Source organism: Dromaius novaehollandiae, chromosome 5, assembly GCF_036370855.1.
Source record: "Dromaius novaehollandiae isolate bDroNov1 chromosome 5, bDroNov1.hap1, whole genome shotgun sequence".
NCBI classification, from domain to species: Eukaryota; Metazoa; Chordata; class Aves; order Casuariiformes; family Dromaiidae; genus Dromaius; species Dromaius novaehollandiae.
Genome location: NC_088102.1, coordinates 29,374,225 through 29,400,815, shown reverse-complemented (window position 1 = coordinate 29,400,815; position 26,591 = coordinate 29,374,225). Strand labels below are relative to the sequence as shown.

Below are 26,591 nucleotides of genomic sequence, written 5' to 3'. Positions count from 1 at the left end.
TTTCAGCCATCACAATGTGGTGTTTAGTTAAAGAAGGTTGAAAGTTTCTTGGGATTATTTGCTGGTGGAGACCCTATAGCAGCCCAAAGCCTGAGGGGCAGGATGACAGCCGTGGCTTGTCAGAGCCAGCCCCAGCGACGGAAAACTTTGCAGACTTGAAATTAGGCATGGCCCTATCCCCAATAAGGAAGTTTCGGTGCATACACTTGGCCTATGCTAACAAAATGAGAGTGGAAGGGAAATAAAAATGACTCAGGATGATAATTTCTATATAATCATTTCCACAATGGCCTTTGGCTCCAATGCAAATTAGCAAGAGCCCCTCCTGCTGAGATGCTCTTCCTCATACCAAACAGCCCTCCCTAAGAGCCTTACTTAAAGCAGCTCGTGTAAGAAATGCCTCAGGGAGAAACAAAAAGCTGGGGTCTTACTTAAAGAAAAGGGACTGGATGTCTCTATACAATCTGGAGCCATCACCTTCGTCAGTGGCTAGAGCCTGGCCATGGGCCAGCAGCCCAGAAGTCCCCTGGTGAATACTGTGTTGGCAGAGCCTGGTTCTGCGTCAGCAGCTCTGCTCCACCCCATCCTGATCCAGGGGGTTACGGCACAGCAGGAACAGGGCACATAACCCAGGCTGGGAAAAGGGCATGAGCACGTTTCACTCGATTGATTCTTCATGTGGTCACATAATGATCCTATATCTGTGGCTAAAATTAGTCCTACTCTGCAACACAATGTCAAAAGGAGATCAGATACAGATGGAAATTTGAGTGAAATGACTTTGTTTGTATTAAAGCTTAGGAAAACACCCAGAAATAATTAAAATGAGTTAAGGCAACATAGTCCACCACTACAGACTGGACAATGAGAGCTGTAGCTCTTGCAGCCATGAGGAGAGGGGTGAGGCCCAAAACCTGAATTTCAGGGGTGGAAGAGGGCAGTGCTTGTTCCATGGCTTGCTCCTCTCTTCCTGCAGCAAATGCCCTCTGGAAAATCTGAAGATGTTCAAGTTCAGACTGGAACAGGGCTCTGATAAACGAGAGGGAAACCAGACACAGGGCTGCTTGGCAAACCTCCAGACTCCCCACGCAAGTCACCGTACAAACGTGCTGGGTTTCCCTCCCGCATAGTAGCACTTAGCAGCTCCGTGGCCCTTTCCTGCACCAGCATGGGGCCCCGAGCTGGAACAGAGGTTGCTACCAAATGGTGTCACAGATCTTTCTATAGGCTAAGCAGCCTGACACTTGTGTGACAGAGGGGGAATCCCAGCCCCCTCCCTGCTGGTGACAAAGGGCACAGGAAACTACACCTACATATATTTCTAAAATTAACTGCAGCAGAAGGGCTGAGAGCTCAAAGCTATGCAGACACCTTATTCCTACTGAAGTGAACCACCTAACCCCCCCCAAGAGCATCTAACCCTATAGGTCCACAAGGCGTTAATTGTTTCTTAAAACTAACCATGTGGATCTTGCATATCTCAGGACAATGAATCATTTCACAGACCAGACAGTAATTTGACATTTTTTAATAAATACATCTCACATGTACCAAAATAATTATAAACAAAATGTACAGTATTTACAAGCTATACAATTGCTAAGAAGTGTAGCAATTATGACACACATTGTGTGAAACACATTGTTTCCAATGCCCACAGTTAACATGATTGCTACCTTTCCCATAGCAGCCAGGAGGTCATTCCTTTGGTTGATCCTCTGTCTGCTATACCCCACAAGGAGCAGCCAAGGTCAGTCAGTAAGGTGAAGTATCACCAGCCCAACAGAAATCTAGAAAACAGTTTCCAAGAAGATGGACGAGTATTCCTTGTAGTATTTAACATCTATAGACAGATCTTGAATGCATTTCTGTAAATAGTCTGTTGCATCTGTAGTCTGTTTTCTTCATACTGTTAATAAGTTTGGATACAGGGTTCCTTATCAAGTGGTGTACATAATCACAGATTTCTAGTGACATTACATATCCACTCCTGTTATTTAAACACAGGTTGGAACGTGGAACCTTGCTGTGAGAATTAAGTGCTCCTTGCTGGGCGGTGTAGTATTTCAGTACTTTTTTCTTCCACATTTTGTTTTTGTTTTTTTTTTTAAATGAAGAACACCAGTCCTTTTCCTATACATATGTACACAGTCACTTCCTTTCACAGGAACCTCTGCTTTAAAATGCCAGCTGTCGTCCTCCAATAAGGCAGTCATCATATATAAGCTGGAAGAAAAAAAACAAAATGCTGTTAATGCAAAACTCTTACTGCAGGTATCATATCTACTCAGGGAGAACAGCCAAGTTCTGCTTGCCCTGACTTTAGTAGTGTACAAAATTTCTCCACAGCAATGGTTACGCTTGCTATCATTTGCAATTTACAGCACTGAGAACGTTAGAAAAAATAAATCGTGGGAGGGTAAAACAACAAGTTAACTAAAACTGTATGTCATGAGGTTCTGTAGGTATCAGCAACGGGACAAAGTATGAGCAACAGGACAATGTTCAGAGAATCATGCTCTGTGAAATTAATCTCTCCTTTCCCTAAGGTACTTTTTGTATTTTATTCTTGTATTTATTCTATTTATACATTGGCCTAACTGCCATACTTTCAATGCATGACACTGCAACCTTACTTTATGGGGATATTTATACTTATATGTTATATAGGTAAGAAGTCACCCATATGTCATCAGAGTACCAACAAAAATACAACTTAAGCATCTAAAAGGGCAGGATTTGTCCCTTCCTATGAAAAGGTGCAAATAGCTACTTACTTCATCCTCTGTGAATTCAGATTCCGATTCACTGCTCTCCTCGTCCTCACTTTCGGGCAACATTTGCAGGTCAGCTGTGGTCAACTGCTTCAGCTGTTCCTGTATGCTGGAGTTGTCTCTTCCCCACGTGAGCTGATACGGGGAATAGCCCTGGTAGGTCACTTTATTCACATCTGCCCCATGTTTCACCAGAAGTGACACCAGGTCTGAATTCTGCAGGTCTACAGCCAAGTGTAGTGCAGTTCTGCCATTGCATGGCTCCTGTATGAAAATAACCCAAGTGTTTCATGTTAGGAGAGCCAGGCTTGCCAGTGCCAGATCTGCTGATTCTTATGACTACACAACCCTGTTCAGTTAAATTCACAGATAAATTACATACCTGAGCATTTACATCTGCTCCTAAGGACAGCAAGTATTCAACGACAGCCAGATACCCTTGAATAGATGCCAAATGGAGACATGTGTGTCCTGTAAATACAAATGAAGGTAAAATTTGAGTAATTCTAATCTAATGCCTTATCTTTCACTTAAAGTCAGGAGGATAGAATAATACTTAAGTTTGCAATTTATCCAAGGCAAAGGGGTGTTTTCCAAGAAAGCCTTCCAACTCCCAATATGTATGGACAACAGGGAAAGATTTTGGGACACTTTCTTAGCTTTATCTTTATTCCAGTGTTTGACTCCAAATTATTGTAACAAAAAATAGAAACACTTGAAATAAAATATTCTGAGTTAATTAAATTCTGCAAAAGTAGTCATTAAAAATGCAGAGTTTAAAGTTATGGCAGCCAATGATCATCAATCAGTAAGGAGGCCTATAAGTCAATCAGGAAAAATTTTAAGGAAATCAAACACCGCTAGGTACTTTGGCTTCCTCAGCCTTCTCCATCTTTCCAGAGGTCTTTGAGATCTACAGAACAAGAATCCTGTCCTCATTGCAGGACACTGGCATTTCAGTACAGCAGGTGGTGCGTACCATTGTAGTTGGTTGCCTGCAGGACAGAGAAAAGGTGGTGCTCCTGGCAGTACTGTGTGAGGACGCTGACACTTCTGAGGGAGCCCTGCTCACAGGCGATATGGAGTGGCGTGTTCCCTCGGAAGTCTCTGATTTCTGGGTCACATCCGGCCTTCAGAAGATTCTCAGCAATTTCAGGTTGATCAGTGATAACAGCCAGGTGAAGCGGAGTCTGCACACAAAAGGAAAACCACAGGATGGTAAGTGGCACTACAAACACGGCACACAGCAGCAGCAGTGTCTGAGCAAACAGACCCTCAACCAGTTGGTGATTTCTGCCCAATTAAAAACAAACCCCATAAACAGTTTTTTAAATGCTTCCTGATATACTGCATAGTTGCTTTTTTGTCTGGAAGTGATGAACTCAGAGCTCCAGATACCAAACAGTGATATGAAGGGTATCATTAATGTGACAGTGAAGAGGGGTGCAACCCACTGCATCATATTTAAAAGATGCTGGCACTAAATGCCGCTGTTGGTGAAGGGAAGTGTTGCACTAACACCAACTGGAGTAATTCGGGTGCTGTTCCGAATGCAGGCTTTGATTTAAAATCCTTCAAAAAATACTACTAAAAAAGAGCCTTTTCTTTGCAGCGTGGCAGCAGGTGCAGACCAGTACCTGGCTGAGGTTGTTCTGGAAGTTGAGGAAGGGCCGGTCACCGGCCATCTGCCGGATCACCTCCAGGCTCAGGGCCTTCTCTTCGTGAATGATCGCCAAGTGGAGAAAACTGCAGGAAGGAAACAACCCAAAAAAAGAAGAATGAAAATCCCCGCAGGAGCAGCGCTGACGAGCGGCCCGGCCGCCGGGGCGCGCCCGCCGTCATGTGCCGCGTTTCGAAACCGGGGCTTTTCGGCGGCCGGTGCTTTCCGCGGGGCCGCCGGGAGCCGCCTGTTCCTGGCGCCTCTCCAGGGACTTTCCGCGGCCCCGGCCCGGCGCCTCCCGGCCCGCCCCGCCCCGCCCCGCCCGGCGCCGCCCCCCGGCCTGGCGCTCCCGCGGGGCCCGGCCGCCCCCCGCCTAGCCCGGCCGGCCTCCGCGCCCCCCGGCCCGGGCTCCGCGGCCCCCCACGGGGCCCCGCCGCCCCCCGGCCCGGCCCGGCCCGGCCCCGCGCCCGCCGCACTTACGTGTCGCCGTCCTCGGTGAGCTGCTGGGCCCAGGCGTGCGGCGGCGGGTCGCCCTGCGGCCAGGCCGGGGCGTCGCGGGGCTGGAGGCGGATGTCCTGCAGCTCCTGCACGAGCTGCCGGTACTCCTCGTCCTTCATGGAGTCCAGCCCGCTGTCGTGGCGGTCGTCCTGCGGCGGCGCCGCCGCGCGCTCCTTGCGCGGCGCCTCGCGGCCCTCCATGGCCGGCAGCTCGGCGGCGCGGCGGGCGCTGATCATGTCGGCGGGGGCGCCTCCGCGCCGCGGCTCCGGGGCGGGCGGCGGGCGGCTGGCGCTGGCGCGGCGGCGGCTGCGCTACGGCCGGCGGCAGCGGGCAGACATCCGCGAGTGGCGGCGGCGGCGGCGGCGCAACGCATATACCCGGCGGAGGGGATTTCTGCGGGGGAGGAGCCGCCGCGGCCGGGAATTTCCAGCCAGTCGGAGCCCGGCGGACGAGCCCGGTCCTGCTCGGCGCCGCGGGCGGGCCGCGCCGCGCCGCGAGGGGTGGGCCGGGCCGGGGCGGGCCGAGCCGAGGGGCGGGCCGGGGCGGAGGAATTCCCTGCTGCGCCCGCCCGGCCTCTGCGGCAGCGGCAACTTGGCGTTTTTCCACGGCCGGGGAAGTACTCGGCGCCCCGGTGACTAACCCCGCGCCGCCGGTACTTCCCTGCTGCGCCTTGGGCGGCTGCCCCCGGCGAGCGCGGCCCCGGGGCTTTCCCTGCCCGCCCCGCCGGGCCCCGGGGCGGCACCGGCCGCCGTGCTGCCGCCGTCGGGCGCCCCTCGCCGTCGCCCCCGGCCTCTGCCCGTGCCCCGAGCGGGCGCAGCCGGCGAGGGGTTTCGCGTCTCGGAGGTGGCGGTAACCGTCCGTTTGGTGTCAGTGCCACACCGTCAGCATTAACCAGACTTTTACTCCGTTCCTGTACCCCCAGTCCTCAGACAGGCTGCTGTGCAGCCAAAGATATGTGCAGGTGAACGAACAGGTCTTTTTAAGAGAGAAATGCCCTCTTTGGACATTATTCTCTCTGCACCCGTTTCTGATTATTCTCCTTTACTCCTCTTTCCTGATGTCATACTGTCCATGAGTAATGAAAGCGGTGGACAAACGCAGGCTCCCACGTGGATAAAAGACATTGCCGGACTGGCAATAGTGAGTTTTTCCCTGGTGAATTTTGCTGCTGCTTCTCAGATGTGGGGGATTCCTATGAAGGATTTTTCTTCTCTTGCAGCTTTTGCTGGCCTCACTGACTAATAGTGTCTGAGGTTTTTTCCTTTTGCCATTTTCCTGTGGGATGGCATCCCTTTGAAAAAAATTTATGAGAAAATCCGAAGATGAAAGGGGGAGCCGGAGGAGAATGTGAGCAGATGTTCCCAGTGTTCAGCCCAGCTGTACTGCTCCTGGACTTTCTTTCATTATTCACCGTTCGGCCTGGGACAATCCACTAGTGGTTTTTGGGCAGGTTTAGAAAAGCTGTACAACTTTTTTTTTTATAGGTTAAGGGTTATGAAAGTGTCCTGAGCTTCTGGAAAGAGTTTCCCCTTTTTGATGTAAATTGGCAAGGGAAATTTAATTAACAAATGACTTTCCTACCTGCGTCTGTGCAAAAAGTGAGGACTGGTGTTTGAAAGCAAGTGCCTTCGATGGCTGTCAGAGTGCTAAAGTGCAGCGTGAATGAAGCTGTCTCCAGGAAGGGTTTTGCTAGGTCCATGCAGAAGTTGAACTTGAAAACTCCCCTTCGTCACTGAGGTGGCTGGAGCCCGAGTTCAGCCAAACAACCTCCTCGCCTGCTTTCATTGCTGACATCCAGCTGCCGTCACAGGCGGACTTGGGGCTATTTTTAGAGAGCATTTGCCAGCAGAAACCTTTTTTCAGCAGCACGCACATTTAGGTGCTCTTATTTCTGTGTACCTCTGCATGCCGCGCTACCGCATTCAGCTGGAGGGGGCTGAAAGGAGATGGAAAATGACTTCTCGGTGGAAAGTCACAGCGAGATCAGCCCGCCTCCTGCCCCAAAAAACACGGCGCTGGCTGCAGCTGAGCAGAGACCCCGCTCTGCCGCCTGGCCCCTCTGTGGCCGCCGGCTGCCTCCCATGGCAGCGGCCCTGCAGACTGTTTTGGTTCATACTAAGAAAAATGACTTCCTCGGCAGAAGCAGCTCTCGGTGCACCCAGAGGTGGGCCAGCACCGGGGTATTAGACAGTATACAAGTGCAGGTCAAAAAACAGCTCAGCCCTAAACCACTTGCAACCCATGTAGAAAGTGAGAGACAGCCTGTGGATGCAGGGACAGAGGGAACTCATGTTAAGATTAAAAAAAAAAAATAAAAGTCATCTTTTCTGTAGCTCCTCACAGTTAGCAATGTCATTTTACACTGTTTGCCAAAAAGGACAGAATAAGCTGGTGGAAGATAATACAAAGAAAGGTTTTGAAACAATGATGAGGCTCATTGACACTGCTTTTATACTGCTGAAATATTTATCCTTTTTTTGAAAATTAACACATTCTAAATTATTCTATGCAATTTTCTACACAGTCAGCATGGGTGAATAAAAATAACAGAAAGGAGCAAACTCAGCTTTTGGATACACATTTTCTCCCTTTTGGTGTTGCGGAGTCTGTCACAGATCTGATTTCGTATGCAGCCTGTTGCCTGGCCGTTAAGGTTGTGAGCCTCGGGGTGCTTCCAGGGCAGAGGGCCAGGCATTCGTCCCAGGGCCAGAGGGCAGTGCCTGAAACCCGAGGAGCAAATTTAGCCCTGCTGAAACAGGAGCGAAACTTTATGAACACTACGGTCATTTTTGTCAAGCTGGAGGCCTGATGGTGCTCTTGTATGCTCTGGCCTAACACTCTGCTATGCATGTATTAATTTCACAGCGGTGCTTCTTGCGCTCGTCAGCTTGAGGAGATTGAGGTTCTCCACATTTTTTATGTGGGACTGTGTTAGTAGTCTTCACAGCAGCGTGCCCAAAGGAGCGGTTTCCTCTCGTTGGGAAAAGGGCTGCTGCGGGGGTGTTCCCCAGCCCGGTTTGGTTCTTTGTCCATGGCTACTGCAGCACAGAGCATTGCCAGGCCAAGCGACTGCCCGAACAGCTCTTTGGCGATATAAAGGGCTCTAACCATACAAGGTGATTTTGCACCTCATACCTGAGGACTGGGTTTTGCAGAAGTCTCCTCCGTGCTGGATGTGCTGACCACTCCGTTTGCAGTGCTGCTGGCCTACAGGAGCTATGTGTTTGTTTTTATTCTGGCTTGCAGCAAGCAGCTGGTTCTGAAAAGCAGCCTTGCGTGCCCGAATACTGAAAAGGGGCAGTAGGATTTTAATCAGTTTTTAAAGTACATGAAAGATTCTCGTGCTGCTTCCTCAAGCAAACACATTAAACTGTAATTTCCTGATTGCCACACTAATCATGAGAGCTGTCTAGTGCTGTTGCTGTGGTGCTGTTGATTTATCAGAGTTGGTCCCTCAATTTCGTCCTTCCGTGACTGCTGCTACAGATACCTATTAACTGTTTCTTCCCATTTAATCTCAAGGACAATGCAAGTTTAGCAGTAATCATAACAGGAAAGGTAGTTCACAACATCCAGCAGGACCTTTGCCCAGGTTGTTGAAACCAAAAGTAAAGCAGAACAGTCATGTAAAACGGCATTTCTTCTGCTCTCAGTCTGGCAATCTGCATGTATCCATGTGGGGGAGATACCTCTTTTCTGACCTGTATGTTCTTTGGAATAGGGCTTTTTTTTCACTGCTCCAAAAAATTAAGGACCTTGCTAGGGCAACGGAAGCCAGAGAACACTTCACATTGTCATTCGGATAATGTTTTGCAATTAAAATTGGCGTATTTCAGCTTCCCAGAGATGAGAACTGGGCAGCTGTCAGATCCAAACAGTTTGCTGGACTCTAGTGTTAAACACAGAGAACATATTTTCCTCCTGCTTTCTAATAATAATTTGGCTGTTACTAATTTGAAGCGGTTAAAAAAAGTGGCCAAATGAGGTCATGGAAATCTTAACCAAAGTTAATTTTTGTCAGCCTAGATGGGAGCTCCCGGGTTTTGCACGCGCTGCGCGGCCTGTGTGCCCATCTCGTCACGCGTTTTGATCAGAGGTGGCCAGGTGACAGGTACTTCAAATGGTGCAGTGGACGCAGTATTTCTCTGGCTTATTCATAACATCCAAGCAAACAGTGCTGGAGGAACTTTTTGGCATATAAAACTAAGGTCCAGAGTAGGGCATTTAAAATCCTATGTATGTTCCACAGATACAGAAATGCAGTTAACGCGGGTATCCTGGCCAGAGCCTGACGGGGTTTGTTTTATTACTTCTACCCAGATTTCCAGCTGACTACTATGGTCTCCTTTGGTTTTTATTTTTAGACTGAAGCTTATTTTTGGCATCTCTTAAATTGATGTTGCGTCCCAGGGAAGATCTGCATTTCTCTGACTGAACCGGGGGCTGTTTTTATATCAATTTGTTGAATTGCTGGAGATCCTTAGGGATGAGATGTACCATATACATTTAAACTGCTTTTATTGTTATGCCCTAAGGATAAACATAGGTCAGTTCATTTGAAATCTGCTGCTGCTTGGAAGCTGAGTTTTCTCTGGTGTCATTCCTGTTTCTCACGTGGAAGTTTTGTTAAAGCATGTTATTCGCAGTGCTTGTGCCTTAAGCTGATGCTTGTTGCCTGATGCAGCAAAGTTGCTACTGTGGGTGTTTCACGTAGGAAAGAAGAAGCTAGGAGTGGAGGAAGAGAAGGGAAGCAGAAGCAAGTCTGTTGAGCTTGTTGTACAACTTTCCTTTTAGCAATATGAGTAGTGTTGTTACCCGTCAGTACAGCCCCTCCTTTGGTTGCAAGCAGAGTGGAAGCACCTGACAAGGAAAGAATGAACTGGGAGCACACGAGCAATTAAAATTAAGCAGGGACTTTCCCACCACTGGCAGCTGGGCCGTTTGATAATGTTACGTTCTCTAGTCTTTCCCAGCAAGTAAGAATCTTGCAAAGGTGGAGAGAAACCCTGTGGGACCATGTGGAAAAATGACCCTGTGCGAGCACGGCACGAGGAACGCTGCCAGGCACAGGGGAGTACGGGCCAGCAAACGTGGACACGCTGAGAAAGGACGTAGTCCCCTTACTGTTTGGATTATGGATCCAGAAGGTTGAAGTTGGACTTGGATTCAGGTTTCCCTGTAGTACTAGGCGATATACTGGGCGGCTTGTCTCAGGCTGCCGGCTTGCAGCCTGGGAGCGCCCTGGCTGCACAGTGTGTGCCTGGACGTTTCAAGACGTAGCAGGTCGCAGTTGCTCTCAGCCTCCTCATGATTTTGTGCAACCCTTTTCCCTGAAGCTGGTGGGTGCAATGGCTCCTTTTCATTCTGCATAAACATAAAAAGCCCATACACTTCTGATGTGTAACCAGCTGCAGCAGTTGGAGCCCTCCCCAGAAGACAGGCACATGGTGAGCCTTAATTAGAAGCTGAACTGTGTGGGCCCAGGGATTTCCCTGGGGACGGATGTGGCAAGCACAGGGGCTTAATGCACTGACTGCTGCAACTGTGCGTCTGTGAGATAGCAAGAAGAGCTGAGAAGGAAGGAAACAGGAAATACTAGACAGAATACTAACAGCATAACCCTGAGAAAAAGAACAGAGAAAATGAGCTTTGGGCTGCGTGCTTCCTGAAAAAGCCTTGGGACTGTGAGCAGAGGGACTGTCTCGAGGTGGGTTCCTCCTGCATGCACACACGCGCTTTGCAGGGAGGCAGCCTCCACCAGTGCCAGGCCTTGCTCTCCACTGCTTCTCCTGGCCAACAGCCCTTGGAGCCCTACAGTCTGGCTGCCGCTCGGGTCTGGGAGGGCAACATGGATCTGCAGCCTGTAAATCACCTGCAATGTGTGTCAGCAACAGCTGCTGCCGAACTAGCGCCAAGCGGGGCTTTGCTTCGAAGGTCTCTGTTTAAAATGTCTAGCAAGGGTTCTCTGCGACTGTGCTTGGGAAGTCCGCCCAGGTTGTAACCTCGGCTTCTGGAATAGTGCTGGGCTGTGCTTGAATGCGGGAGCTCTGCTTTGCAGGGGGGAGCGTGAGCAGCGTTGCCCAGGACAGGGTGTGTTTCTGATGCGGCGTCCTCTTCCAGCCCACCCTTCCTCTCAGTGTGCAAATGGACGTTGAGGAGAATAGGGCTGCAGTGCCCGTGACAGCTGAGTTACGTTCTTAAGGGAAGCAAGCTGGGAGAGGAGCTCCAAAGGATAGCAAAGAGACAGACTGCACTTATATGGGTGTTAGGCTCTGGCTGACAGACTGAGAGGCTAAGGAGAGCATCGTGGGGACTAAATGCAGATTCTGTGAAGCTACAAACATCCCATGTTCTGGGGAGTGACATACTCTCCCAGGACACCAGGTTTCTAGGCCGCATTTTAATAAAAGCTGCAGTTTCTCACGTAGTCCTCACTCCTTCATATTCTGATTTGTTTTCACGTAGCCAGCTATTTACTCCGTGCATAACCTCCTGAAGGGTCCATGACCGCTGTCAGCAAGCTCAGGGCCTCTCAGGACCTGCGAGAAATGGCACCAGGCAGTGCCACCCTGTGGTGTCACGGTGGAGCTCTGCCTTGCTGAAAAATGGCTTGTCACCTGCCGTTTCAGAGGGCCGATGTTTTGACCACATACTATGGCCACAAACCATATTCCAAGAGAGCTGAGAGACGAGAGGCTCTGTGACATGAGTGAGCAAGGACAGCGGCTGCTCAGTAGTGCCCTCGCTCTGGGATGGTGGGGAGGGTGGATGAGCAGGGTGGGTCGTGTAGGTCGCTCCCAGGTCTGCGTTTCTAGAAGCTCTTATGTCCATTCTCTGTTTTTCTTAATTATATTTTTCATCCTTCTATCCTAAAACAAGGAACAGTGTGAAATAGAAAAAATACTAGTAACTTTTCCTTTCCCCTGTATTCTGTTTCCATCTTTGAAAATATGTTTGCGTTTGAAAATTAGCTTCCCTAAGCTGGGAGTTTGGGCCACCAAACAGCTGCTGGCCCAGCCCAGCTGTGAGGGAGCTGGCCGCAGCCTGCGCGATGTGGAAGAGTTGGAGGCTGGCTGTTCCCCGTTGTTGTGTAGGTGTCTGACCTGCATCTGGAAATATGGTAAAGAGGAACTGGAGCCGACAGTGCCAGTATTTCAGAGGATGCTGGGGCTGGTGATTCATTACTAGAGCCGTATCTGAGAAGAAGAGGGAGCAGCTGGAGACGACATTCAGATTTTTCAGCCTGGACGGAGTTTCTCTCTCTCCTAGGCTGCATCCATTCCTGGGATGAATTCCCATTTTGCCTATGCCCTTCAGACTTCTGATTACTTAACGAGTATTGTTTATTGAGTTAGGGCTGTGGTGTTTCCCAGAGGAAAATATCTCTCAGGGATAAGCTTCTGCCTTTCCTGGCCAGATGGTTTGTGCGTATGCAGTAAATTCAGTTCTTCTAGGAGCTCTGTTGTGTGTGTGCTGTGGTGATGTCCAGAGTTCCTGTGCGCAGGATAACCCTGACTACGCCCAGTGCCTGCCTTTTCTAGATGTCTCACAATCCTGGACAAATGGGAAAAAGTAATTCTTGAATTCTTCCCAGATCCAATTTCTGGGCAGAAGAAAAGAGAACTTGTCTGGGGAAACTGTGACCTATTGCAACCCTGACTTAGGGCCCTGATTTTATTCTCTAGAGAATGAGATTCATGAAGACTCTGAAACACATCTGTGGGAAAGCCAGTTGGAAAGTGAGATGGTAGGGGGATGTTCTTCTCCAGAGCAATGAAGAGAAGCTGTATCAGTCCCCTCTTTGAAAAAAGATGCTCTCGTGTTTGGTGGTCACATTATTTAGTTCTGATTCTGTCTGCATCTACAGGCACAAACCCTTCTCTTGGCTGCATCTCCTGCTTCCCAAAGCCCTGCATCCCACTGGCCTTTGCAGTTACCTTCTGTGTCCTCACCACCTGGCCATTCTTTATCTTGGCAGTCCTGGGAGGGAGCAGACATCAGAGCTGAAGTATTCCTGACGGCCAGGAACCTGCAGGAATCTGACCCCTTGCAGGACTCAGCCAGCTGTACCATCATTACCTTGTGTCTCACCCTCTAAGGATACAACACCAGGATGCCCTTATTTACTCTTAAGTGGTCCCTAGATCATATTATATTCCTATCTTCCCTTCTCAAGGCAGTCTTTGCCCTCCCACGCTGCCTGCTGTTCCTGCCACGGTCACGTTGCTTGGTGCCTCTGCCTGTCCCGCCGGCACATCTGTGCTCTCAGCTCTGCTGTGGCAGCCTCCCGGAGCTGCTCCGCGAAGCCATGTGCCTGTGCAGTCAGGTCCTTTCTGAAGGGAGGCTCCTTCTGGGATGTGTATGAGAGATTAGTCGGCGAGAGACAAGCAGCAAAAAGGCATTTGTGGACTGTATACACAGGATGCCCTCTCCCACCCTTACTAACTAGCAATGTGTCTGTCAAATCCCCATCACCTTGAGGTCACCCAAGCTCCAAAACTGTGGAGAGGCTCGAGACCTGCTGCAGGGACTTGGCGGCAGCTCTCCGCTCCGTGCCCGGGAGGAGCTGTGCTGCCAGCCCTTCCTCTGCCCCACCGCTGCGCGGCAGCAGCGCTAGGCTGTTTGCAGGCCCAGGCAGAGGTGCTGGGCTGCTCCCCACGTCCTCCCTGGTAAAGGCGGGGGATGAAGCCAGCCTGTACAGTCCCATTTGTGTCACTCTGGGAGCTTTCATGACATACCTACACCCCACACCCCCTACCCACACCCCGCATCCTTTGCTACTTTCCTATTTAAAAGACAAAGTCTTTGAGTTGGGAATTACCTGCAAGTCTCCATGACTCTTTCTGTATGTTTGCCTTAGCTGATCTTAACAACATATAGTAGAATTAAAAACAAGCCAGATTATCCAAAAACCCAGTTTCAGGCACACCTGGCTGTGAAATCCAGTCACACTCTCATATCTCAATAGCTTTCCTCATCTGCCTCATTTATAGGTCTCTGATAAACATTGCTTTGATGCTATCAAGGGGGGAAATCAAAAAGTTGTCTGGAGAGACCTCGTACCCAGAGGAAGCTGCTGAGTGCGAGGAAGCAGGCAGGGGTGTATTTTTTTGCTAGTGCAGCGTTCTGCTCATTTGGGCTTTTCCCATGTACATGTGGGCAGGTTTTAACCTTACCTCTGAACTCCCTGGTGTTTCCATCGGTGCGGTGTGAACGCGGTGAGGAGCCCTGGGGCCGGGGCTAGGGTAGGCAGCCCCCTCCCACTTGCTGCCTGCTTGTGTGAGGGAGGTGCCGAGGGCTCGGCCCTGCAGCAGCCTCCCACGCAAGCAGGCACTGCTGCACAGCGTTTCGAGGGCAGGCGAGCGGGGCCATGGGCACCGAGTGGTGGCAGGAAGGCAGCAGGGTCGAGACCTTGCTCGGGGGGCCACGGGGGTGCCAAGCGGGCGGAGGAGGAAACGTCTCAGCTCATGTGGGCTGCTGCACTGCAAGCCTTGCAGGTGGCACTTGCTCAAGCAAAGTCTGGAAAAAACCCACGTTATCTTAGTTTATTACTTAAGCTTAGCTTATTTTTGTTTAACCTTTGGGGGCAGGGGTGAGCTATCCTGAGAAATTACCCCAAACACGATGAGGCATTCATTGGCAGCCGCAGGACTAGTTCCCAAATGGTTCCTTTTCCTACGGACCATCCTGAGGGACCCAAATGTACTCTCTTAGAGGAGGGATGGCACCTCTGGGAGGTGGATTGGGCTGATAAAAGCCCATCCTTAGAAGCCCAGCTGCACACTAGTTTCAGCTGCATCACTGAAGTGAGTCATTCAATAAAAACAATTAGCTGAAGAAATATCACTAAACAATAATAATTATCCAAATGTCCTACTATTGACCATTTAGACAACTAAATCCACAGAATCAATCCTGTTAGTGAATGCTAATTCAAGTCTAATAACCTTCCGGTTTATTTGATTGTGCACAAAGCATTTACCTGCAGTGCTGGTGCACGCTGAGGCTGCAGAGCCGGCCAGGTGCCCCCGTGGCAGCCCAGGGACAGCCACGTGCCTCCGTGCGCCCCGGCCTGCCGGGCGGCACACGCGGCGTCCACGGGTCTGGCTGGAGCAGAAAAAGGGCTTGGCGACATGACGTCTAGGGCATCCTTCAGCTGTCCGGGCAGCAGCTTTCACAGGCTTGGGAAGGACTTGTGCCCACAGGGAAATGTGGCGTGGCCTCTCGGGAGAGGCTGTCCTCTGTGCCTCCTGGCCTGAATGGGTTCATGTGGGTCTGAATCTCCTAGACAGGACAAAAACCAGGCAAAATGGCCCAGACGACGGCAGAAATCCTTATAATCAGTTTGAGAATAAGGGGTACAGGGGGACTCACACTAAAAATGAGTTACAATTGCAGCTGAGAGCACAGCACACTCTGCACACGTGTTGGGAATGGACCCTCTGCCTCAAGCTTTTGTTCTCTGCTCCTTCCCTCGTCACCGCGGTATCTAGGCTCCGGGTGCACACAGATTTTTGTCTGAAGTGCTCCATGGCATGAATGAACTGTAGTACACTTATTTATTTTGTTGTGTCTGGACACTGACATCGTGCTTGTCACTGCAGTATCTGGATCTCTAGAAATGATGGAAATTATCGATTCAATAGGATCCAAATTGATGTGAGAACTCCCCTCAGTCTTCCCTCAAAAGTGCAGTGATCTCCTCCTGCCCCGCTACAGTCAGACAGTTCCAGGTACGTGCGACTGGTGTACAGGCCAAATAGTTTCACCCCATCTTGTTCACTGGTGTGGAGGAGCTGAATCTGTCATTTTAGACACCTTTTCTTTGCAAATAGGTCAGGAATATATTATTTGTAGAAAATGTGAATGCACACTGGGCTGCCCCAGGTCTGTGAGAGGGCCTATTCCTTAGTTAATATTTGTGTGTGCTCTGAAGATATGAATTCAAGCTTGTTTTTTATCAGCATTTCAAAAATAGAATCAGCGAAGGTACCAAGAAGGCAGCCTGTCCTGAAAACTGTTACGTTCACACTCTGTAGGAATTTGTGTAGCTCTCATAGTGCTTTGCACTGCGGGAAGCAGTGAGCAGGCATGGTGTATGGACCGGCGATGCACTTTCAGGGTGCCAGGGCCGGCAGAAGCCCAGCGCCCCGGAGGTCAGCAGGAGCCAGACGGTGGCTCACGGGTTTCACACCCATGCTCTGTTTGCTGAACCACGTTGTCTCTGCAGGTGAAAAACAGCACAGACATCAGCAAGGCAAACTTCTACTACCCCCCCCATCTAGTCTCACTGTGCCATTTCAGGGTTTTCTGAATGACGCTAACACAAAATGAATGGCGAAGTGCCCTGGCGGGAGCAGCTCTGTCCCACTCGCAGGTCCCATCCGCAGGAGGCAAGCGGCAGCCTCCCTTGGGGCTGCGCCCCGGGGCTGTAGCAGCAGGTCTGCCTGTGCCTCCGGGGCTGCAGCAGCAGGTCCCTGCAGCTGGGGCAGGAGCTGGCCCAAGTGACCTGCCACTGCTTTGCTGGCTGGCAGCCGGGAGAGCTTGGCCGTGCGGCACGGCTCTCCGCGAGGTGTCAGCAGCACACATGCACAAAGCAGCTCCTGGCCGCTCTCCCAGGCAGCAGGAGCAGCTCTTGTACCAACAGACAGGGCTCTTCTGCTGGACTGTTAGTATTAACATTCATTTGCTCTCTGAGGCAGGCTGTTTTTATTTTTTTAGGTCGTTTTCTGTAATATAATCATATTGGAGTGGAATTCTTATACCTAATCAAATGAAGCTTCATGTAGTTAGTTTGTCATTAGCATTCACTAACGAATGTGATTGTGAGGATTTAGTTTCTTGCATGGTTAATAGGAAGGCATTTGGATAATTACAGCTGTCTAGTGTCTTTCCACTGCTAATTGCTTTTACTGCCTGCTTCATTTCCAGACCAGCAAGTGAAACTTTGGCTTACAGTTGTGCAAGGAAACTGCTGCTGCAGTTATGCACCCCATATCCCCAGTATGATGCTTTGTAGATATGAGGTCAGTTCCTGGCTCCATCCTAAGTTTCGTATGAACTTCAGACAATCAGAGCCTTACTAGCTTCCAGTTGGGGAAAAGGCTATAATGACACTCTCCTATCACACAAGTTGTCACAAGGTTATTACCTCAGAACTGCCTATACACATCAGCCATGAGGAGCAGCACTGTGATTTCCAAAAAAGAGTCTTGCCAGGCTGATCGCTGCACTCAGAAGATTGTTGCTCCATCACTTTCCAACAGGACTATCTTTGAATACGTAGTGTTCATCCTACACAGCTGGGCATGGCAGCCACATATGCAGAGCCCAACTGCACTTCGATACCAAGCTGTCAGTTGGCGGTGAGCAAAAACTAGGTCAGATCTGAGAACAGATGTTGAACCCCGTTGCCCACTTCCTAAGTTGAATACAAGAACATTGGAACAACTGTGCCATGCCAGTCTGTGTAGTCCAGTGCCCTGTCTCTGACACTGGACAACTGAAGATGTCTACGAAAGAAAAAATATAAGAAGATAAGTATACAACAAGTCCGCTCCTGGAATACACATCTAGCTTTCAGTGCTTTCGGGCCTTCCTGTGCAGAGGTTGCTCCTGTGTTTAACAGCCGCTTGTGGATTTAGCCTCAGTGGATTTATCTAATTCATTGATGGGCTTCTCTGTGTCTTTTGTCTCTGCAATATCCTGTGACATTGAGATCCACAACTTAATTATACATGCTCTGAAAAGAAAAATCCACCAAAACTCCCTGGTGTTTGTTTTAAAACTACAAGGTGATAGTCTAATTGAGAAATAGGCGTATTTCTGTTATGTGAAACAGGGAAGGGGATTCCTTCCTCATCTTCTTAGGCCACTCATGATGTAACTGATCTTTATCAAACCACCCTTTGCTGTCTCCTTGTCAGGCTTCAGCTAGTCCTACTTTCGATCTGTTTAGTTTCTTCTCATGTGAGAGCCATTCCATGCCTGGTCACCTTTTACAGAGCCTTTATTGGTTTTGCTTTTGTTTTTTTTTTTCTGGCTATCTCTTTGATACAAGATGCACACTGTATTTAAGAAGGATTTATACAGAAGTAAAATGATGTTTCCTGTTTTTTTTTTTCCTATTAATTCTGATAATTCTTCCTGCTATTTTGCCCACCATGGAGCCCTGGCCTCAAGTATCTACCATGTCTCCAAGATCTATTTTGTACTAGAAATAGTTCATTTAAAGCCCATGAATGCTTATGTATAAATAGATTTTTTTCCCCTCAGGTACTGTACAGTGCATCTGTTGACATGGAATTTAATGCAATATCTGACCTCTTATTGCTCTGCTACATAGTATTACAAAACATTTCCGCATCTCTTTTCAGTTGTAGTTTTGCCTGTTCTGAATAATTCTGTATCAGCTGCAGCCTTTGCTACTTTGCTCTTCATTCCCTTTTCTAGATCATTTATGGTTATGTTAAAGAGCACTGTGAGAACTGAGCATTGTTTTTTTAAAGGCAAGATCTGGGGGAGGAAATGTCTATTATAAACCTAAATGTGTTATGTTATAATAATCATTATGGTAATGCTCATTCTCAAACTTTTATGTCATTGATCTGTCCTTTCATAGCCATTTTGTTAGTAACAAACCAATTCAGTAGCTGCCTGGAACAGTATTGTCTTTTTATGAGCTGAATATATCCATCTCCCTCTGTGCTAAGCCAAAGGAAAGTTTGGAGCATGAGACTTTTAGGAAAATTGCCAAGATCCTGGCTTCTGTGCTGGGAAGGGGTAGATCGTGCATCTTTTAAGAGGGAGAGGGTTGTTGCTCTTACCCAGGCAAGCTGTTGATCAGCCCCTAATTTGCTGCCTGAACACAGCACCGGTTGTTTTGACACGCAGCTCCCAAGCAGACGCGGGAAAGGACTTGCACCCCCGAGACCGCTGGTGCCTTGGTGCTCATTACCTTTCAGGTGGCTCTTTCAAAGATAATGTAATGAATAGAGAAACCCTTCCGCTGCCGTTGCCCAGACCCCTGGGAGAAGCTCTTTGTACTTTTTGTCCAGAGACCGCTACCTCCTGATTCCTTTCATTTTACCGGTATGGAAATCCACACGTGGCGCCTGTCAGGAGACCCTTGAATGGTCGCCTCAGAAGCCTTTTCACCCCTTCCAGCAGCTTCTTGCCAGCTTATTAGGACTCAGTTCCTTCCCTGTCGCCCTTTCTTGTGTAGTCATATTACATATGTTTAGTGCAGGGCCCCCTCTTTTCGGCGTTTTCTGAAGCCCCGTGCCCAGGGCCGCTCCGCAGGCGCCCGCAGAGGAGGGCTCCCACGTCCAGCGCCGCCGCCTTCTCCCACGCCTCCCCTGCAGCTGCCCGCAAGGGCAGGCGCCCACCTTCCCACCTCAGCGTGCCGCTTCCTCCTGCCGCTTGGCCCCTCTCTTACGCCAGCGCACGGAGAACTACCTCGGGTGGTGCTGTGTTTCCCCCTAGTGGCGCCTGAGCCCTGCAGAAAAATTAGGTGACCCTGCAAAAAGACTTGACTGATAGACTCGCATTGCTCTGCAGGAACGACACAGGCGACTTGTTTCAGGGGTCGCAAAATTAATCCCTGCTTCCATGACCAGTCCAAAGAGATGGCGGTAGGTCTCCAAGTGAACAGCAATGCTCTGACCGCAGCAAGCGTCCTTCCCTCATTAGACTCCCGAGGTACATCCTGGTGAAGCAAACTTGATCTGTCCTTGTACATGTCAAGTGATCATTCACTGTGCGTTCCAGATATATAATGGCATTGCTTGGCATGGCCAAAGTCTATTGGCATTTGGCACAACTGAAAAGCCTATTTCCAAGAATCTGCACTTTGTTGAGATGAGATGCTGAAGCTTCAAGGTTGTTCCTGAGCCCTAGACATCTTTGGGGGATGTTTGCATTGGGCTGTGTTCATCTCTCGCTAATTTGCTGTTACCTAGTATTACAAGCAATAAGCTGAAACTGAGGAGAAATGGTAAAAATAAACATACTCCAGAGAAGAAAGCATTAAACATACCAAAACAGAGGTAAAATACTTTTTACAGACAAGAATCTCTTCACAAATAACAGCCCAAATTGCTCCCTAGCTGCTATATAAGCCTTCTTATAAGTTACTTACCTACAGCATCCCTCAGGGCTTTTGAGCTTTCTGGAGATGTTTTGGGTAAGGGGATTTGCACGCCCTTTAAGAAATGTCCCGTGTCTCAAGCCAGAGGGAAGTGGGTAGCTAAAACCTCCAGCTGCTGTTAAATCTGATGTAAATGCCATCAACAAGTGTATTGCAGAGATCCTTAATGCCTTATGATCTTAATGCCAATGATCCTTAATGATCAGTGCAGTATACAGCATGCTGGCTTGAATCAAAACCCAGGGAAGCCCTGCCTGTGCAGTGTCCTACCCAAGTTAAGAAGCCGCTTTCACAACTGTAGCACACTCCAGCTTTCCGAGGAATGTGAAGTTACACCAGCTGAATGTCCTGACGGTGCCTGCTATTCACTGCCTATCGACTGTGAGTGCTAGAAAGCCCAGTGCAGCTGTTTGCAGTCACGTGTAGTATTAGCCAAATTGAAGACCTGGTGGAGCATGATGCTGGGCCTGCAGACATGCCTCTAGGGTCAGTTGCATGAGACATTGCTCTAGGCCGCCATGTCACTGTGTTTCAGAATAAACCCCTTGCTCAGTCTAACTATACAGTCTCTTCTGAGACTGTACAAGGAAGGCTTTTGTGGGGGAAAGAGGATCACCTGCTGCTGATCCTCACTTTTGACCATCTTGGCACCCTAATCCTGGCAATCTTACCTAGATTCTTCTCTATTACTCTTGTCCTCGTTGCTTCCATCTACTTTCCTACTAAGCTGTCCCCCTTCTTCCCCCCCCCGCCCCTGCCCTTCGTCAGCAGCTGCTAGAAGCCATTGAATGACTTCAGTCTTCTTACCAGGGTCTTGGTCCAAATCCAGCTTCCTAAACCAAATGCAATACTGACTGCTGAGTTGCAAACCCTATTTTTGATTTTCATATATATGTGTCATCATCAAAATGGCATTCTGCAAAGACTGTCGAAAGCCCTTCCTGATAAAACTACCTAAGCACATAGCAGCCTTCTTGATTTCTGTTTTCCCTCTTCCCTTTCAGAAAGACCACAGAGTGGGATAAAGTATGTGCAGTAGTTCCTTGATGCGTATGTGAAAAGATTAATTGGGTCTCCTGATGAGAAAGGGAATCATTGTTTTGTTCCTCAACATCTAGTAGGGGAAGAAGGTGATTTTTCTGATAATTTCTCTTAAAAAGAAAAAGCTGTTATGGGTAGTTTAAATTGTTAAGTATGTTTAAGTAATAACATTAAAAATTAAACTAAATAATATTGATTAACGGACATTCGGTGATGTTATATCTTTTAAATATTATTATATTGAGTCTTTAGGACCAGCTTTAAAGATTCTTAATTAGTATTTGCTTCAGCAAAGCACCAATGAAAGGGATGCCCAAATAATGCCTCTGAGATGTGCCTCCAGCTCTAAAAGGGAGATAATTGCAGGAGTTGGGCAGAACTTAGGCACTTCCATTCAAAGCTGTGATGATGATAACTGCCACTCTGAGCCAAAGATCACCAGGTGTTGATAAGATATTCAGGGGAAGTATTACTTCATGCTTTCCTATTCCATTACTTTTCCCCAAGCAACTGCTTTTGGCTGCTGTAGGAGCCAAAATACTGGGCTGGATGGACTTTTAGTGAGTGAACTGAATGTTTTCAAAACCGATAAAAGTGAGCAGGCCTTCTTGTGTTGCTCTGTTGTTAGTGTGTCACCAAATCCAACATTTTTCCATAAATGAGTCTCTGACAGTGATGTTAATTATATCAGAAAACTAAAAATTAGCCTGATAATAAAATAACAAAAATGAGAATAACCGCATTCAGGTTGCAATGTCAAGTACTGAGAGAGAAGAAAATGTCAAAAGGGGTCTTACGACCATCTTCAAGAATCTTTAACCATTAACCATCTTAATGGATGCCTTCATGCGTGCACAAGGAGACAGACTCACTCTGTGTAGTAACACCACGCTAGTAGTAACACTGCTGAGTGCCATTGGACCCTGCCCCTTGAAAGGTCATGTTTCAAAAGAGAGCACAGACTGCTCCTCATTTTGGGGTGCTAACTGAGGGTATCTTGGGCCTTATTTGTACCTCCGCTTACTGTCTAGTGAAATTTCTACTTCAGGACCCAATTCTAAACTCCTTCACCACAGGAAAGCGGATTGACCCACACAACAACTTGTGTATGTGAACTGGACACAGAACTGAAGTTGGGGCCCTTCAGATCAAAACCAAATGGCAAATTGCTCTCAAGGGAGCATGTTCTTTGCTAACATGGAGCAGAATCTAAATGAAGATGTGAATGCCCCTTTCTGTGATTTTACTGTTATGCAAAGTCTTGTATCTAGGATATTTCCGTAGTGGAAAGAACATTTTATGTTAACTTTTCTAGACCAAAAAAAGAAAAGCTGTTATTTCTTTTGATAGGAAATTTTTGATGGGCAAATTGCATCACTTCTTTCCATTTTCTGACAAGTTGAATGCATTCATGGGTTACCTAAAATAAATATTATTACAGCTAAAGAATAAGTGAAGACCCACAAAGTCCCATAGGCTGACTTAGGTGAGTTCAGTGTTTATTCTATTTTACAAACAAAGGATAATTCTTACTACCTAAGTATTTTGAAAGATATATCTTGTTTATGACAGTGTCTGTATAGTCTTTTATAGTGATTACTTCCGTATAAAAATGACATGAGAGCAAGTGTTTTGATGGAGGCAGTACTGATAGCCAGGATGTTGTCTAATACTTCTGTAAGTACATGTAAATGCACAGTAGTGCATTTCAGTATATCATTCTTCCAGTGTGATCACACGTGCTTATACAGGTAGCTTGTCATATTGCCAGGCTGATAAATCTGGATAGCTGGCAGCTGAGCAGACAGCAACAGATACAAAGACAATCTGTCCTCTAACAGACAAGCTTTATTTGCGTTGTATAATGCTGCAGAATTATGCAGTGGCAGGTAGTTCTTGTGCCCGAGATCTCCCTAGCCTGTTGGGCAGATGGACTGGGTCATCACCCTTCATAAAGTTATCACTTCCTTGTTTGAGCCTGGTAACCCCTCCACTTCCCCTTTAATAGTTGCTCTTGCTGCCTCAACTGTAGCAGTTTTTCGTTACCTTTCAGGGTCACTTTTGTCAGCTTTCCTCATGTCCCTCTGTTTTGCTTAGAGTTTCACCTGATGCAATGGTGCTTTTTGTCTTTGAGTGGCGTTTGGGTTCAGTTATGGGTTATGTAGGCTAAACGTGGCTCATGCCAGTGCAGGCTGCCCAGTCTGCAATAAAGCTAAGTGGAGTTTTCTTTGTGCCCATGATGTGAAATAAAACAGAGAGATTACAGGTAGATTTATCGTATCTTGGCTGAGTTGCCCGTGCTCCCTCCCTGCTGTGCGGTGAGGGGAATGAAGGGGTCCCTCTGAACCCCTGTTTCAGGCTGGGGTGCAATGTCCTCTGAACACGTCTGCCTCCCACCACTCAGCACGCCAGGAGGTTAACAGACCCATTTAGGTTAGACAGCTCTCTCGAGTGGCTAAAATCCAGTGAGACGAGCAGGGACATCTTGACCTCATGTTCCTAGAGTTGGTTTGTGTGACATGAAAGGTTTGAAAAGAAAAAAAAATAGAGTTTCATAATCAATTAAAGGAAGACTGAGAGCTAAGGGAAAAAATTGTTTTTCTAATCTGTTTCTGTAGTTGTGCCTTGTCTGAAGAAACAGTCACTATGAAAAGACACCTTCAACTCAACCTGAAAATTGGCTCCCATAAATTAAAGAATATATCATTTTCTTTGTAATGAAGTTAAAAAAGTAATTAGGTTATGTTGCTTTGGAAAACTTCATTGACAATGTGGTGGGTGGAAGGAGGCAGGACCGCAGAGATTAAACATGCTGAAAATTAGCATAAGGTGTTATGCACTCAGGGCAATGCTACAGTGTCCTGGGAGTTTGTCATGAAGGAGATGATGCTTCAGCTGTGAAACACAGCGTGAAAACATGTGCTAAACAGGAAGCTCGGTGTGAGGGTGAATTTTCTGGAAGCTTAGGTCTAAACTCAGTGTAAGCAGATTATTTTTGGGGGGCGTGGATAACCACACGAATCATGCCATGGCTTATCTGCGTGGAAGCATGAGAGAACTTTCCCCTTGCACTGATGAGAGAAACTTCTAAAAGATAATTTGCTCAGATTTTATTACTTCCTAATATGTCTAGAAGCTATAGTGGAGACTGCAGCAGAGAGTAAAGTTTTTTACTTTTTGTTTATATTGTGAGTTATTATAATTAAAATCACCAGAAGTGGAGTCATTTAGCAGCAAATTTAAAAGAAAAACAACAAAAACTTAATCAAAATCCCCAAACAAAACAAAAAAGCCCTCTATAGGTGTTGACACATCTTATCATCAAGTTTAGAAGATAAGTACAAGAAAAACGATTGCTATCAGGTGTGAATTAACATATAGTGAGTTTGCTCACAGCTGAAGAAGGTGACAGATATAACACATGCATTAATAAAATTCCAAATGAAATGTATGGCTGTCATTAGAGATGGTAGTTGGAGAAATGCTATTGATTCCAGAAATTTAATTTAATTTGATGGCTTTTACTGTAATTAACACAATGGTTTATACCAGCATAGATCTCTTAACATTATTATCTAGGGTGACAAATTATGAAATTAAATGTTCATTTAAAATGTAATTCAAATTTTGTAAAGGTTTTCTTGAGTCAATGGGTCTCAGTTAATTTCCTTAGCACTAACAGACCTGAATTTTTTTCTCCTGTCAGTTTTATGGCAATGAAGATACTCCTGATTTACATCAATGCAGCAATCAAGACAACATTTACAAATAAAACATTCACAGATTTTGATGAATTCTTGGTAGTCACTATTGTGTATAGTTTGCAAGCTTGAAAGGTATTTTCTTTGTAGCATTAGATTTTAATGGTACCAAATGTAACATGCACATATAATAACAATAATTCACTTTCCTTGTGTTCACCCATTTACCTTGTCATATATCTGCTAGATGCAGGGCCTGGTTCTCTTCTCTTTTACACCTGTCTTACCCGAGGGCTGTTTATTTTGATGGAGTTACTTCTGATTTAGACCAGTGTATATGAATCTGTTATCTCAGAGAGGTAAATTAAGGCTTTTAATCAAGACCACTCTTCTGCCTACCCATCAACATCAAAGCCTAGACATGCTATTAGTTATTGAGAAAGGAAGCACAGTGTGAGTAAGCAGCCCTGATCTGTCTCTGGCTCTCCATTACCAGAGTTTTAGCACCATTACCTCAAAACTATGAATACTTTTATCCTCACAGCCACTTGGAAAGGCTGCGTATCCCCATTTTATAGGCCACAGAAGAATGTAGAATTTAGGCAGAAATTAGGCACCTAAATCCAAATCTAATTCTTAAGACTGCTCTGTGCAGATGCTACCCAAAGTCTTCCAACTTTGAAAGTATCTCTGTTTTGGGCATTAAACTCCCATATACCAGAAGATTTCTTTTTAGCTGCACCTTGAGGTATTTCAGCCTTGTTAGGGCTCAGCAGGTAAGATAAGATGGATAAGAAAGTTTGAGCCATTCTTGGAGCAGAGACTGGAACAGATGGCTAGATTTTCTTCTGGTTCTCATCCTAGCCATGAAGCAAGCTGACCTCCCTCTTCCCCTCTTCTCCGTGAATATTTACATATTTCAAGCACAGTGACCTCATTTCTGTAGGAGCAGAGTGTCCAGATTCAGCTAACTCTGTCACCAGGTGGTGAGGGGACACTCTTAGGAGGGGGAAGGGTGGAATTGAATCACCTTGGATAGATAAAAGCATTGAGTTTCATTTTCCCATGTCTTGGGTGAGTGCTCTGAAGAGTTGTGTAAGGGTGTGAAAGAGGATTTCACTTTACAGAAAGACATAGCCTCCTCCTTGTTTTTCCAAGCACCAAGCTAACATACCTACCTTGAGAACAGGCTGAAGGTCTGTGAATCCCAAGTGAGCAGAGGCACTTACTGCAATGCTGCATCAGAGTGCCTAAATCCTAAGGAATTTAAGATCTAGCAGTCTTAACGTTGAGAGCAGGCCGCCTGATGTGTTTCCCTGCTCCACGTGATGGCAGCTGCGAACCTGGCTGCGAGGTGTCCTCAGCTGCCAGGAGACCCTGGGCGCTCAGGTGAGGGCTGTGCTACGTGCTTGGGGAAACGGGCACCTGTGGGCTAGATACTGCAAGAGTAAGTGTGCATTGTAGTGGCTAGAGCCTTTCCTGGATGTGGTGAGATTAACGGGCAGATTTAGAAGGCATTCAGGCACTTCAGGTTTGAGCTCAGACGTCTGGTGGGGTTGACTTCTCAAGGCGCGCAGGTCCCGGTGGCTTCAGCCGGCGGCGCTGCGGGAGGAGGCTACCCTGCCGCCCGCGCCGCCCCGACTAGCGGGGAAGGCGGTCACCGAGGCAGGGGAAGGCAAAACCCCGGCCGCAGCACGGGAGGCGGAGCAGCGCTCAGCAGCACTAATTGCAATTTAATTAAGGAGCCCGCGGCAGCCGCCCCGCGCCGG

The 26,591-nt window shown here is 47.6% G+C and overlaps 1 protein-coding gene across 1 annotated transcript; it reads right to left on the bottom strand.

The window, feature by feature from the left end:
• Positions 1-1,512: 1,512 nt before the first annotated feature.
• Positions 1,513-5,418, bottom strand: NFKBIA (NFKB inhibitor alpha). Its single transcript, XM_064512358.1, has 6 exons — positions 4,915-5,418; positions 4,412-4,520; positions 3,754-3,964; positions 3,157-3,245; positions 2,778-3,038; positions 1,513-2,226 (listed from the first exon to the last, which is right to left on the bottom strand). The coding sequence occupies exons 1-6, from the start codon at positions 5,166-5,168 to the stop codon at positions 2,179-2,181; spliced, it is 972 nt and encodes a 323-aa protein (XP_064368428.1). The 5' UTR covers positions 5,169-5,418; the 3' UTR covers positions 1,513-2,178.
• Between the last annotated feature and the right edge of the window lie 21,173 nt (positions 5,419-26,591).